The following is a 12,690-nucleotide window of genomic DNA, read 5'->3' as shown; positions in this document are numbered from 1 at the left end:
AAAGTAAATGGGGGGGGGGGGGGGGGGTACACATCAGCCTTCCAGATTGAACGGGGTACTAGACAGGGGTGCCCGCTGTTACCACTGCTTTTCGCACTTTCGATTAAGCCATTGGCACAGAGGTTGCGGGATTTGGTCGACATACAGGGAATTATGATTGGTGGTACTGAGCACAAATTGGCTTTATTTGCCGATGATGTGTTATTTTTTGTAAACAACCCGGGATTGAATCTCCTTATATCGATGGCAGAGTTGGAAGAGTTCAGTAGGCTTTACTACTACTATTACTACTACTATTTAGCATTTTTATAGCACTACAAGGCGTATGCAGCGCTGCACAAACATAGAAGAAAGACAGTCCCTGCTCAAAGAGCTTACAATCTAATAGACAAAAATAAAGTAAGCAGATCAAATCAATTAATGTGTACAGGAAGGAGGAGAGGAGGGTAGGTGGAGGCGAGTGGTTACAAGTGGTTACGAGTCAAAAGCAATGTTAAAGAGGTGGGCTTTCTGGTTTTAAGATAAACTATGACAAATCTGAAATGATTGGGGTGTCCATTGCACAGCACAGGATGGAAGAGCTTTCCCATAGCCTTCCTTTTAGATTACAGAGGGATAATATTAAATATCTAGGAGTTAAGATACCCATACAGATCTCTCAGCTATATCAGTTAAATTATTTACAGCTGTTTCAACAAATACGTAAAGATATAGGTGGCTGGGAGGGTAAGTGGTTGTCCTGGTAGGGACGGATAGCATCGATTAGGATGAATGTTCTGCCCTGACTTTAGTTTTTGTTCCAGACACTTCCCATACCGGTTCCCAGGGTGGAGTTGAGTAAGCTACAACAAGCTATCTTGAAGTTTATTTGGGGGGGGGGGGGGCAAAGCTCCGAGGCAAAGTAGAAAACTGCTTTGGCGGTCGACAGAATTGGGAGGGAGAGGGGTCCCAAATCTTGACTGGTACTATTGGGCAGCACAATTGAAACTTATCTCCACGTGGTGTCATGAGAAATCATCAGTGGCAGCACGCATGGACCAGGAGATGGTGCAGCAACATAGTTTGCAGTCAGTTATATGGGCCTCATCGACACATCCCACTTATAGCAGGCTTTCTACTAATCCGTTTGTGGGACACCTGCTAACACTATGGGCATCCCTCAGGGCATGCTTTTGGAAATCTAGAACCACATCTACTTATGCTTACATTCGGGGGGAGCCCACTTTCAGGGTGGGGCTGGGGAATCAGGTGGCAAAGAGGTGGGCTGAGAGGGGCTTGACGAGGTTTCGGGACCTGTTAGAAGATGGGAAAATGAGATTGTTTACAGAGCTTAAGGAAGAATGTAGGGTTTTGGATAAGGATAGATTCTTTTACCTACAGGCCCAACATTACATTTATACACAAGGGTGGTTACGAAAGGACCCAGAGGAGTTTGAAGAGTTAGAGAATTTGTGGGGCTCTTACGGGGAAAATGAAGGGAGTTATATCTATATTGTATAAATTTATAGGGGGTAGGAGATTTGAGAAATGTTTGTATATGACTCGGTGGGAAAGTGACTTGCAGAAGGAGTTTACAGTCCATGAGTGGAGGGCCATCATCTCGGAAGTTAACAAAGCATCGAACTGTGTGCTTTGAAAGAAAATGCCTTCAAGGTCCTCTCGAGATGGTATTTAACCCCACACAGATTGCATGTGATGTTTCCAGGGGCCTCACGGTATTGTTGGAGATGTTTAACGGAAGAGGGTGGTCCTGTGGGAAATTACAACCGTATTGGAAAACTGTTACAGCAAAGATAGCCGCCCACACGGGCAAGACATTTTTGTGCGATCCTCAATGGTGTTTGTTGGGCCTGGGGAACAGACGTGGAGTTAAATGGCAGAGACGTTTAAAGAGGATGTGCTTAATGGCTGCAAAGAGTGCCATTGCTAGGTTCTGGAAACAACCAGAGGCACCAACGGAGCAAGACTGGCTTTTAAAACTCTCCCTTATTGGGGAGATGGAGAAATTAACGGATAAAAGGGTGGGATACTACAATATGAATGACGAACTCTGGACTCAATTAAGGGATATGAACCAAATGAGTTAGTAATCGGTGTAAAGATGGGAGGTGGAGGGAGGGTAGGGTGGGAGAGGGGGGTATAAGGGAAGAGTGGGATGGGGGGGGGGGGGGGAAACGAAAATTGAAGTTTGTATTTGTTCCTTTGCAAATATACTTTTGGTTAATAACAATTAAAAAAAAAAAAGCTTTGCTGAAATCTAAGTAGATTACATCTATAGCACGTCCATGATTTAATTCTCCGGTCACCCAGTCAAAGAATTCAATGAGATTCGTTTGGCACGATTTACCTTTGGTAAAACCATGTTGTCTCGGATCTTGCAACTTATTGGCTTCCAGAAAATTCACTATCCTTTCCTTCAGCATCGCTTCCATTTCTTTTACAATAACCGAAGTGGGGCTTACCGACCTGTAGTTTCCAGCTCACAACTTTTGTGGGTCACATCCGCTGTTCTCCAATCCCACTGAACCTCACCCGTCTCCAAGGATTTATTAAACAAATCTTTAAGGGGACCCGCGAGAACCTCTCTGAGCTCCCTCAGTATCCTGGGGTGGATCCCGTCTAGTCCCACGGCTTTGTCCACCTTTAGATTTTCAAGTTGTTCATACACACTCTCTTCTGTGAATGGTGCTGTATCCACTCCATTCTCACATGTACTTTTGCTAGTCAATTGCAGTCCTGCTCCAGGATTTTCTTCTGTGAAAACAGAACAAAAGTATCTATTTAGCAAATTTGCTTTTTCTTCATCATTATTTACATAGCGGTTCACAGCATCTTTCAGTCTCACAATTCCCTTTTTAGTCTTCCTCCTTTCACTAATATACCTGAAGACATTTTTGTCACCCCTCCTTACCTTTCTAGCCATTTGTTCTTGCGCTTTTGCCAGACGTATCTCTCTCTTGGCTTCTTTCAGTTTCATCTGGTATTCCTCTCCGTGTTCCTCTTCTTAAGTTTTTCTGTATTTCAGGAACGCCAACTCTTTAGCCTTTTTTTTCTCAGCCACTTGCTTCGAGAACCATATCGGTTTCTTTTTTCTCTTGCTTTAATTCACTCAGATGAGGGAACGGTGAGCAGTGGAGTTCCTCAGGGATCGATGCTGGGGCCGATTCTGTTCAATATATGAGTGACATTGCCGTAGGGTTAGAAGGTAAAGTTTGCCTTTTTGCGGATGATACTAAGATTTATAACAGAGTGGACACCCAGGAGGGAGTGGAAAACATGAAAAAGGATCTGCAGAAACTAGAAGAATGGTTTAAGGTTTGTCAATTAAAATTCAATGCGAAGAAATGCAAAGTGATGCACTTAGGGAGTAGAAATCCATGGGAGATGTATGTGTTAGGCAGTGAGAGTCTGATATGTACGGACGGGGAGAGGGATCTTGGGGTGATAGTATCTGAGGTTCTGAAGGCGACGAAACAATGTGACAAGGTGGTGGCCGTAGCTAGAAGGTTGCTAGGCTGTATAGAGAGAGGTGTGACCAGCAGAAAAAAGGAGGTGTTGATGCCCCTGTATAAGTCGTTGGTGAGGCCCCACCTGGAGTATTGTGTTCAGTTTTGGAGGCCGTATCTTGCTAAGGATGTAAAAAGAATTGAAGCGGTGCAAAGAAAAGCTACAAAAATGGTATGGGATTTGCGCTACAAGTTGTATGAGGAGAGACTTGCTGACCTGAACATGTATACCCTGGAGGAAAGGAGAAACAGGGGTGATATTTGAAAGGTATTAATCTGCAAACGAACCTTTTCCGTAGATGGGAAGGCGGTAGAACTGGAGGACATGAAATGAGATTGAAGGGGGGCAGACTCAAGAAAAATGTCAGGAAGTATTTTTTCCACAGACAGAGTGGTGGATACTTTGAATGCCCTCCCGCGGGTGGTGGTGGAGATGAAAACATTAACGGAATTCAAAAATGCATGGGATAAACATAAATGAATCCTGTTCAGAAGGAATGGATTGTCAGAAGCTTAGCGGAGATTGTGTGGCAGAGCTGGTGGTTGGGAGGCGGGGCTAATGGTTGGGAGGAGGGGCTAGTGCTGGTTCAGACTAATACGGTCTGTGCCCTGAAAATGACGGATACAAATCAAAGTCAGGTATACACATAAAGTAGCACATATGAGTTTACCTTGTTGGGCAGACTAGATGGACCATACAGTCTTTCTCTGTCGTCATCTACTATGTTACTATATTATGTAGTGCAAAAACCATACACCAGAAAATATCAACGTTGATCACTTACCTTGTGCGTTGATCCAAAGCTGACTGTAAATGTGTACTGGCTGCCCCAAAAGGATCCAAGTTTCACCGCTCACTGTGGCTTCTTCAGGGAGTATATCAACAACAGGTTGAAAAAGAACTTCCACCACCCGGAGTCTGGAGTCAGCTTTGTATCTCATTTACAGTCACCTTTGGATCTCATTGATTGTTTGATGTTGGAACAATACACAAGGTAGGTGATGAACTTTGACGTTTTCTGGTGTATGGCTTTTGGACTATATAGTATATATCATTACAGACTTTAGTAATACACCATTACACCATTTTTTGAATGTTACTCTTGTGCATTGATTGAGATAAAGTGTCTGGATGTGGTTTTTATGGGACACTGATTATTTCTGAGCACTATCATATTTATTCACATAGATATAGAATCTTTTTTGTTATTTGAGTTTGTATTCCTGGATATTTGTGCACTATATAGTTATAGTTTATCTGGGTATTATTAATAGAATAAACTAATAAATACATTTCCTCCAAATTGTGAACTCAAGTTTAGAAAATCATGAGTTGGGTGAAGTGGTTGAATAAAGATTGTTTAATCTTTCAAATAGTGCAAAAGCAAGCGACCATCTATGAAACTAACAACCTGCAGATTGAAAACAAATTGTAGAAAGTGTTTTTCCATGTGCATAATTGAGCTGTGGAATCTGTTACTGGAAGACATAGTCAAGGCAACTAATATAGTGTGATTCAAAAGAGATTTGGACAAGTTCCTGGTGCAAATATCCATAAAAATGATTATCCAAGGAGCGTAGTTGTACTTTGCGTGCTTAGTTTTGGGTGGCAAAGGTTAAGAAAATCATGTTGCTAGGGAAGGAGCCCCCATTCAGCATTAGCAACCACAAGATTGGGGGTTTGTCCTTCCCCTCTCCTCAAGCTGTACATATGCTTGACAGAGCCACTGCTCATCTGTGGACATGAACTATGAGACATTTTTTTTTTATTATTTTATTTATAATTTTACATTTATTAAACAACATAAATGTAATGGAAATATAAGAAATTGTTTTAACAAAGAAAAAAAATTAGAATGGAAATTACACAATTACTTTGTCCACAAATAAAGATCCAGATACTAGGTAAACAGGAGGAAATTAATTATCCATAAGCATGAAGAGCAAGTTTTATCCTGCAAGCCAACTTTACAGCATATTACTTTCTTTGGGGTTCAACTAAGGAGTATTAACACTTTCCTTTGCTATTATAAATTGTTGCAGTTTTAAGGGGTCAAAGAATATATAATTGTTCAATTGAAGGGATACTAAGCATCTACAAGGAAATTTCAGTTTAAAAACTGCGCCCAGGTTGAGAAGTCTTGCCCTATATTGCAAGAATTCTCTCCTCCTCCTCTGCGTGTCCCTCGCCAAGTCAGGGAAAATTTGAACTCTCGAACCCAGAAAGACTGCATTAACATGTTGAAAATAAATCTTAAAGATATTGTTCCTGTCCATTTCAAAGGCAAAAGTAGCCAGCAGAGTGGTCCGTTCCGTCACTACGTCCAAGGAGCTCTCTAAAAATTCAGTTAAGTTTAACTGCGGGTTTTGCGGTTGTTGTTCATTTAAGTTTTTTGTAACTCCTGTTATGTACTGAGCCTTAACAATGGGTGGAAAACCCTCCACTGGTAGACCCAGCACGTCACCAAAATATTTCCTTAACATCTCCACTGCTGGAATCAATGGAGACTTGGGGAAATTTATAAACCGCAAATTATTCCTTCGGAATTGGTTATCAAGGAATTCAATTTTACGTGCCTGAATTTCCTTGTCTTTAATTAAGTTAGTCGTAATGTTCTTGAGTTTAGCGACTTCTCCGTCCAACAATGCTGTTTTATCCGATTGTTCTTGAATTTTAACAGTCAAAGTTCGGGAAATTTGTTTAACCTCCACAATTTCTTCTTTAAGAGAATTTGTTACCATTTTAAGGGAAGTGTTTAGTCCTTGAATTGAGTCCCAGAGCACTTCTAATGTGACAACAGCCGGTCTTACCGCTATCCCGCTACCGTCTGGGGTGCCTCCTTGATCTGAGAGCGATTCCTTCAGCTCTCCCTCTGTTGTTCCGATCGGGGTAGAGAAGCCGACAGGTCCTCCCAACTGGACAGGTAGGGGCTGCATATTAGCTTCCCCTATCCGGTTCCTCTCCGTCGGCGTCTGAGCACCTCATGGTGGCGGGGGGGCTGTTCCTGCGGAGGGGCTCAACGTCACCTCCTCTATGCTCTGACCCGTTTCCATGGGTCTCGTCGAAGCAGGAACTTGTACGTCGAGCAGCCTCATCCCGAAGGCGTCTAATGTGGTCTGACGAACAGCAGGACCTGTAGCAAGGTTCGGGGAGGCTTGAGCCTTTGCTTTCCCCTTTCTTTTCCCCATTCTTCAAACTAACAATGGGGAAATTCTGACGTTTCGCCACAGCAACCCCTCGGAGACGAGAAAACGCCCACACAGCTCAGATCGCCATCTTGGATCCTTCCTTACTATGAGACATTTGATCTACTTTTTGGGATCTTCTGTGTACTTGTGACCCAAATTGGCCACTGTCAGTGACAAGATGCTGAGCTTGATGGGGCTTGATCAGACTCCGCTTGGATTTTCTTATGTTTTTTTTTTTTTTTTTGATGTGGAAGATAGAAGAGAAGGATATGAGAGACTGGGCAGAACATAGATTAAAAGGGAGATAAAAAGTTAAAAGGCATGAGAGATGAGAAGAGGACATAAATGAAAAGGTTTGAAAATAAGAGGAATTAAGTAGGACAAAATTGTCTTTGAATAGGAATTCAAAAGTATATTGGGACCGCTCGTTTGAATTCCAAGCTGCTAGGATTTGGAATAACATTCTTGTTTAAATACGAATAATTACACCCTATGTCTCTTTCCACAAGGCACTCATGACACATCTTTTCTTAAATCAATTATTTAGTATTATGGATGTTAGGTTCTTACTATTTTTATTATGATTTTGATGTTCTATTTGAGACTATTTTTTATAAATTCCTTCTAATTGGAAACCTCTTAATATTGGAATCCGTTTTGCACCATTTGGATTAAAAGCAATATAGAAATGCTTGAATAGAGTAAATAAAGGGAAGCAATTACAAAGAAAATATATTTTCAAGATCTACATAAGAGGTTTATTCTTTTAATTTTATTTGTTATTATTATAACAGTTTTATCCCAAGACAATACATCTTGGTACAGAAACGAGAAGAGTTACCACTAATAAACTATATTTGTATGGAATATCATTTTCACTTTTGTGCTAATGCCAGGATCCCAACCCTTGCTTCTGTTGGGTTTGAAATACAAAAGAAGCAGGGATAACTGCCGGGGGGGGGGGGGGGGGGGGGGGGACAAAAAGCTTAAAGTATGCACAGGAAACTGCTCTGCTTCAGTCAGAAGATGGAGAGGAGCAAAACTGAGACCGGCTCTGTAAATATTCAAGGATTTCTCTTGACTTTTTTTTCTAATAGCAGTTTTCTCTATTCAGATTCGTTTGGGACGAGGCCGGCTGGGTGAGGAAGACTCTGATGTAGATATTGAAGGGTTTGATGAAGATGATGATGGGAAACCCAAGACTCCTGCCCCAGTGAGTAAAGTTTTACCAACTTAGGGGTTCTTTTAGGGTGTAACTAAGGTTTAGCATGCTCTAATGATTAGCCCATGCTAATGCTGATTAGCCCATTTTATCCCTAAGGAGCGTCTTAGCATAGCGTGTACTAAATCAGTTAACACACCATAGTAAAAGAGCCCCTTAGGGACCTATGCACCAAAATCCATGCTAAAATATTTGTAATATGCACATCACTAAATTAAATTTTTTTAAAAAGCCTCTATAACAAGCAAACCTGTAGCATTCGCATCAAACCTCATAAACTGTTCTTTCTGGGGGTAATTTTGTAAAGATTTTTCTTCCTGTAAAGTATATTTTTACACATAGAAAATGCCTCTTTTACAATTACACAGCACTGGCATGATGGTGTGTACTTAAATGCACAATGTGTGGGCTGAACAGGAGTTGAAATGCACACAGGTACTTTATAAAATATGTGCATCCTTGCACACCTTTATGCCTGCCTTGAAGCAGCAGGGGCTGGATCTAGAAACTTATTTGAGAAAGACAGGTAGATGCCTGTTGCCTTTGTAAATAGGTGTCCTTTTGGATTTCTCACTTAGGTGACCTGTTATAGAGGACCTAATCTTTATGTATAGCGCCTGTGTACTAATACTGTGCCTTGCAAAAGTCTTCACTCCCTAGTATATTTTTCACATTCTGCTCTCTAAAAAGCCTCTGCATATACAGCAATACTAGAGAAACAGAAATGGAAATGCAAGGTATCAAAGATGCATATTTCCCAAAGCTGACATGGTCCAATTGATAAATTCAAACTAAAATGTTATGTTTTGGGGTTTTTTTTACCATTGTAGTCTGAGCATTTTATTTTTCCATTCGATTTGGCCTGTCTCTCTTCTGCTTTTTCTCCATTTTTCCTGCCTTTCCAGGATCTCCTGTCTATTTGACATATCTTTTTTTTTCCATGTCCACCATCCATCTTTCCCTCTGTGTCCCTGTCTGTCCTGTCCAGCATCTACCCTCTGTGTCCTAGTTCCTTGCTTCCCATATGTTCAGCATCTGCTTTCTAGGTCCCTATCCCTCCCCCACTGTGATCAGTATTGCCCCTCTGTGTCCTCATTTCTTCTCTGTCCAGCATCTCCCTTCTATGTCTCTGTCCCTATGCTCCTTGCATGCCCAACATATCTTCTCTGTGCCTCTTTCTCTCAAATCTCTTTTCTTTTTCCACCCCCAATCCCAGTCTGTGGTTAGTATCTATCCCTCTCTCTCTTCCTTGCCCACCTGTGCAGTATGCATCTGTCCCTCCCTAAGTCCAGTATCTCTCCCCCTCTTCCCCAGTTCAGTTTCTCTCCCTCTCCCACAGTCCATTAGCACCTTTCCCTCTCCCACCCTATCCAGCAGCACCTCTCTCTTCCTTCCTGCAGTCTAGCAGCACCTCCCCCTCTCACCCCCCCACCAAAGGTCCAGAAGCACCTCTGCCTCTCAACTTGCCCCCATCCACCCAGGTCCAGCGGTATCTCCTCCCCTCATCTCCCCAGCCCAGGTACAGCATCACCTCTCAGTCTCCCCCCCCCCCCACGTCCAGCAGCACCTCTCTTCCACTCATCCCTCCAGGCCCAGAATTTCTTCCTTTCACACCTCCCCCCCACCCAGGAACCAACAGCAGCTCTCCCTTTCTGCATCCTCCCCAAACACAAGCAGCAGTTCCTCTCCCTTTTGAGCCCCCCAACAAGCAACAGGTTCTTCTTTTTGATCCCCCCCCCAACCAGGGTGATGCTCTCCTTTTAGAAGGCCTCCCTACTCCAAGGCAGCAAAGGGGCTGCCAGATTGGAGGTGGGACTTCTCTACATTGTCCCTGTAGGTCTCCTCTCTGTCTCCCTCAGCTCCTCCAAGTCTGCTACTCTAGCCTCAAGAGAATGAACTTGTTCTCTGAGAGCTAGAAGCGCTTTGCATCAAGCACACACATTTGACATCTCACCAACTGGGAGATAATCATACATGTGATAATCAGACATGGGGAAGCAACCGCTTGCCCTGGGATATGTAGCATGGAATATTGCCATGATTTGGGTTTCTGTCAGGTAATTGTGACCTGGCTTTGCCACTCCTTGAAACAGGATACTAGGCTAGATGGATCATTGGTCTGACCCAGTATAGCTACTCTTATGTTCTTATGATTCACTTCTACTCGTTCTATACCACTCAGTATTTTGTAGACCTCAATCATATCTCCCCTAAGCCATCTATTTTTACCAGAACTGAATGCAGTACTCAAGGTGAGGTTGCACCATGGAATAATACAGAGGCATTATAGTGTTATTGGTCTTATTCATCATCTCTTTCCTAATAATTCCTATCATCCTGTTTGCTTTTTTGGTCGCTGCTGCATACTTGGCAGAAGATTTCAGCATATTGTCTACAACTTTGCATTTGTCCACATTAAATTTCATCTGCCATTTTTGATGCCCAGTCTTCCAATTTTCTATGGTCTTCCTGCAGTTTTTCACAGTTCACATGTGTTTTAACAATCTTGAATACTTTTGTGTCATCTGCAAATTTAATCACCTCACTTGTCATTCCGATTTCCAGATCATTTATAAAAAGAGTAAAACCTTTCTTCCCAAGATCCATTTTCCGCAACCTAGTATAGTCAATGGTACTAAGCCACCTGGACTACTGCAACGGCATTCTGTGCCGGATGCAGAGAACAGACTGTCAAGAAACTCCAAATAGCCCAGAATACTGCAGCCAGACTCATATTTGGAAAAACAAAATATGAAAGCGCAAAACCCCTAAGAAAAAAACTGCATTTACTCCCAAAAGAACGTATCACGTTCAAGATCTGCACGATTGTTAATAAAATTATCTACGGAGATGCCCCGGCCTACGTGCTAGACCTTGTGGACCTCCCTCCCAGAAATGCTAAAAGATCTGCCCGCACTTTTCTCAATCTACACTTCCCCAGCTGTAAAGGAGTAAAATACAAACTAACACATGCGGCCAGCTTCTCCTACACCAGCACGCAGCTGTGGAATGCACTACCATCTAGCCTGAAAACAATTAACGAAATAACTAGCTTTTGCAAAGCTTTGAAAACGTATCTCTTCAACAAAGCCTATCTCGAGAATCCATAGTTTAAGTACAACACTTCATCACCTCACCCTCCCCTGAAAGTCTTCTTCCTATAACTATTTGATCAGCTCTTGTTATTATCCTTGATCTTCTGTAACACCAATTGTATCTTTTACCCTGGAATGGCAATGCCATAACAGGCCTGTGTAAGCCACATTGAGCCTGCAAATAGGTGGGAAAATGTGGGATACAAGTGCAATAAATAAAATGATAATATTCAAGGGGGATATGATTTAGATCTATAAAATCCTGAGTGGTGTAGAACGGCTAGAAGTGAATCATTTTTTCACACTTTAAAAAGTACAAAGACCAGGGGACACTCGAAATTACATGGAAATATTTTTAAAACAAATAGGAGAACATATTTTTTCACTCAAAGAATAAAGCTCTGGAACTCGCTGCTGGAGGGTGTGGTAACAGTGACTAGTGTATCTGCGTTTAAAAAAGGTTTGGACATGTTCCTGGAGGAAATGTCCATAGTCTGTTACTGAGATGGCCATGAGGGAAGCCACTGCTTGCCCCGGGATTGGTAGCATGGAATGTTGCTACTAATTGAGTTTCTGCCAGGTACTTGCGACCTGGATTGGCCACTGTTGGAAGCAGGATACTGGGCTAGATGGGCCATAAAAATATATATAATAAGTCCTTAACTTGACCTTGCTGTAATAAGCTGTCTAATACTAACTCAGTTGTTCCAAATGTCGTCACTTTGTGCCCATTCTTGTTGAAAACAACTTTTTGTTGTTACTCTTACATATATTGAAAATTGGTATCACTCCTAAGTATGCTGGAAACTTCAAACATAGTGGTTTGCGATACATGCGCCAAACTCTCCATATATCATCACCAGATTAGTCTCTACACAACAGCGTGTTTCGCCTCACAGGCATCCTCAGGAGACTAAACCTGAAACATATATACCCCATAAAATTCATCCTTAAAGCTCAAAACATCACGCCATATGTAATATAATAATTTGCTCTTTTAACGTTCCAGTGTCTCTGGCTGCGTTCGTAACCATCTCCTGACGTTACTCTCCTTCAATGTTCTCCGTCCCTCCCTCCCAGTTCCAGGGTCCTCCTTCCCTCCCAGTTCCAGGGTTGTCGTCCCTCCCTTCCTTCCAGTTCCAGGCCCCCTCCCTCCGATTTTTACGGGTTACGGCGGCCGGCAGCAGCAGCAGCAGCGGTAAAACGCGTGCAGGCTCCGCCCTTCTGTCTCTCTCAGCTCTGGTCCTGCCCTCATTTCCTGTTTCCTCTTTCTGTATTAACATAGCTGATAATCACCTCCTCTTTGTAATACTATCTGCTGCAACGCTACAGATCACAAATCTTCTGCCTTATGTTGAGCTAATCTCCAATGATCAATCAATGGAACATCATCCCAACTGAGCCTAAGCCTCCTAAGATGCTGTGCAGTTCTCTGTTTAACAGGCTTTTTTGTTTGTCCCAGGTACCATTTGTCACACAGACATAATGTTAATGCCATAAAGAACCTGTTTAGATGAACATTCAGTTTTATACTTCAACTTATATTGTCTGCTGGTATTGGGAATCTGTATCAAATTGGTTGTCATGGCAAATGGACAATAGACACAATGTCCAGAGGCTGCATATCCTGATTCTGTAGGAAACTCAATTTCCCTCCTGGGAGTTTTAAATAATTCCC

At 42.4% G+C, this 12,690-nt stretch overlaps 1 protein-coding gene across 1 annotated transcript in view; it reads left to right on the top strand.

The window, feature by feature from the left end:
* TAF1 (TATA-box binding protein associated factor 1) overlaps nt 1–12,690 on the top strand; it is a 493,091-nt gene that overhangs the window by 412,667 nt on the left and 67,734 nt on the right. Inside the window, 1 exon segment of the mRNA XM_030210565.1 lies at nt 7,810–7,908. Within this exon segment, the coding sequence (XP_030066425.1) occupies nt 7,810–7,908 (99 nt within the window).

The sequence above is a fragment of the Microcaecilia unicolor genome, chromosome 7 (genome assembly GCF_901765095.1).
Source record: "Microcaecilia unicolor chromosome 7, aMicUni1.1, whole genome shotgun sequence".
Lineage (NCBI taxonomy): Eukaryota > Metazoa > Chordata > Amphibia > Gymnophiona > Siphonopidae > Microcaecilia > Microcaecilia unicolor.
Note: the sequence above shows the minus strand (reverse complement) of the source record. Positions and strands in the feature narration are given on the sequence as shown.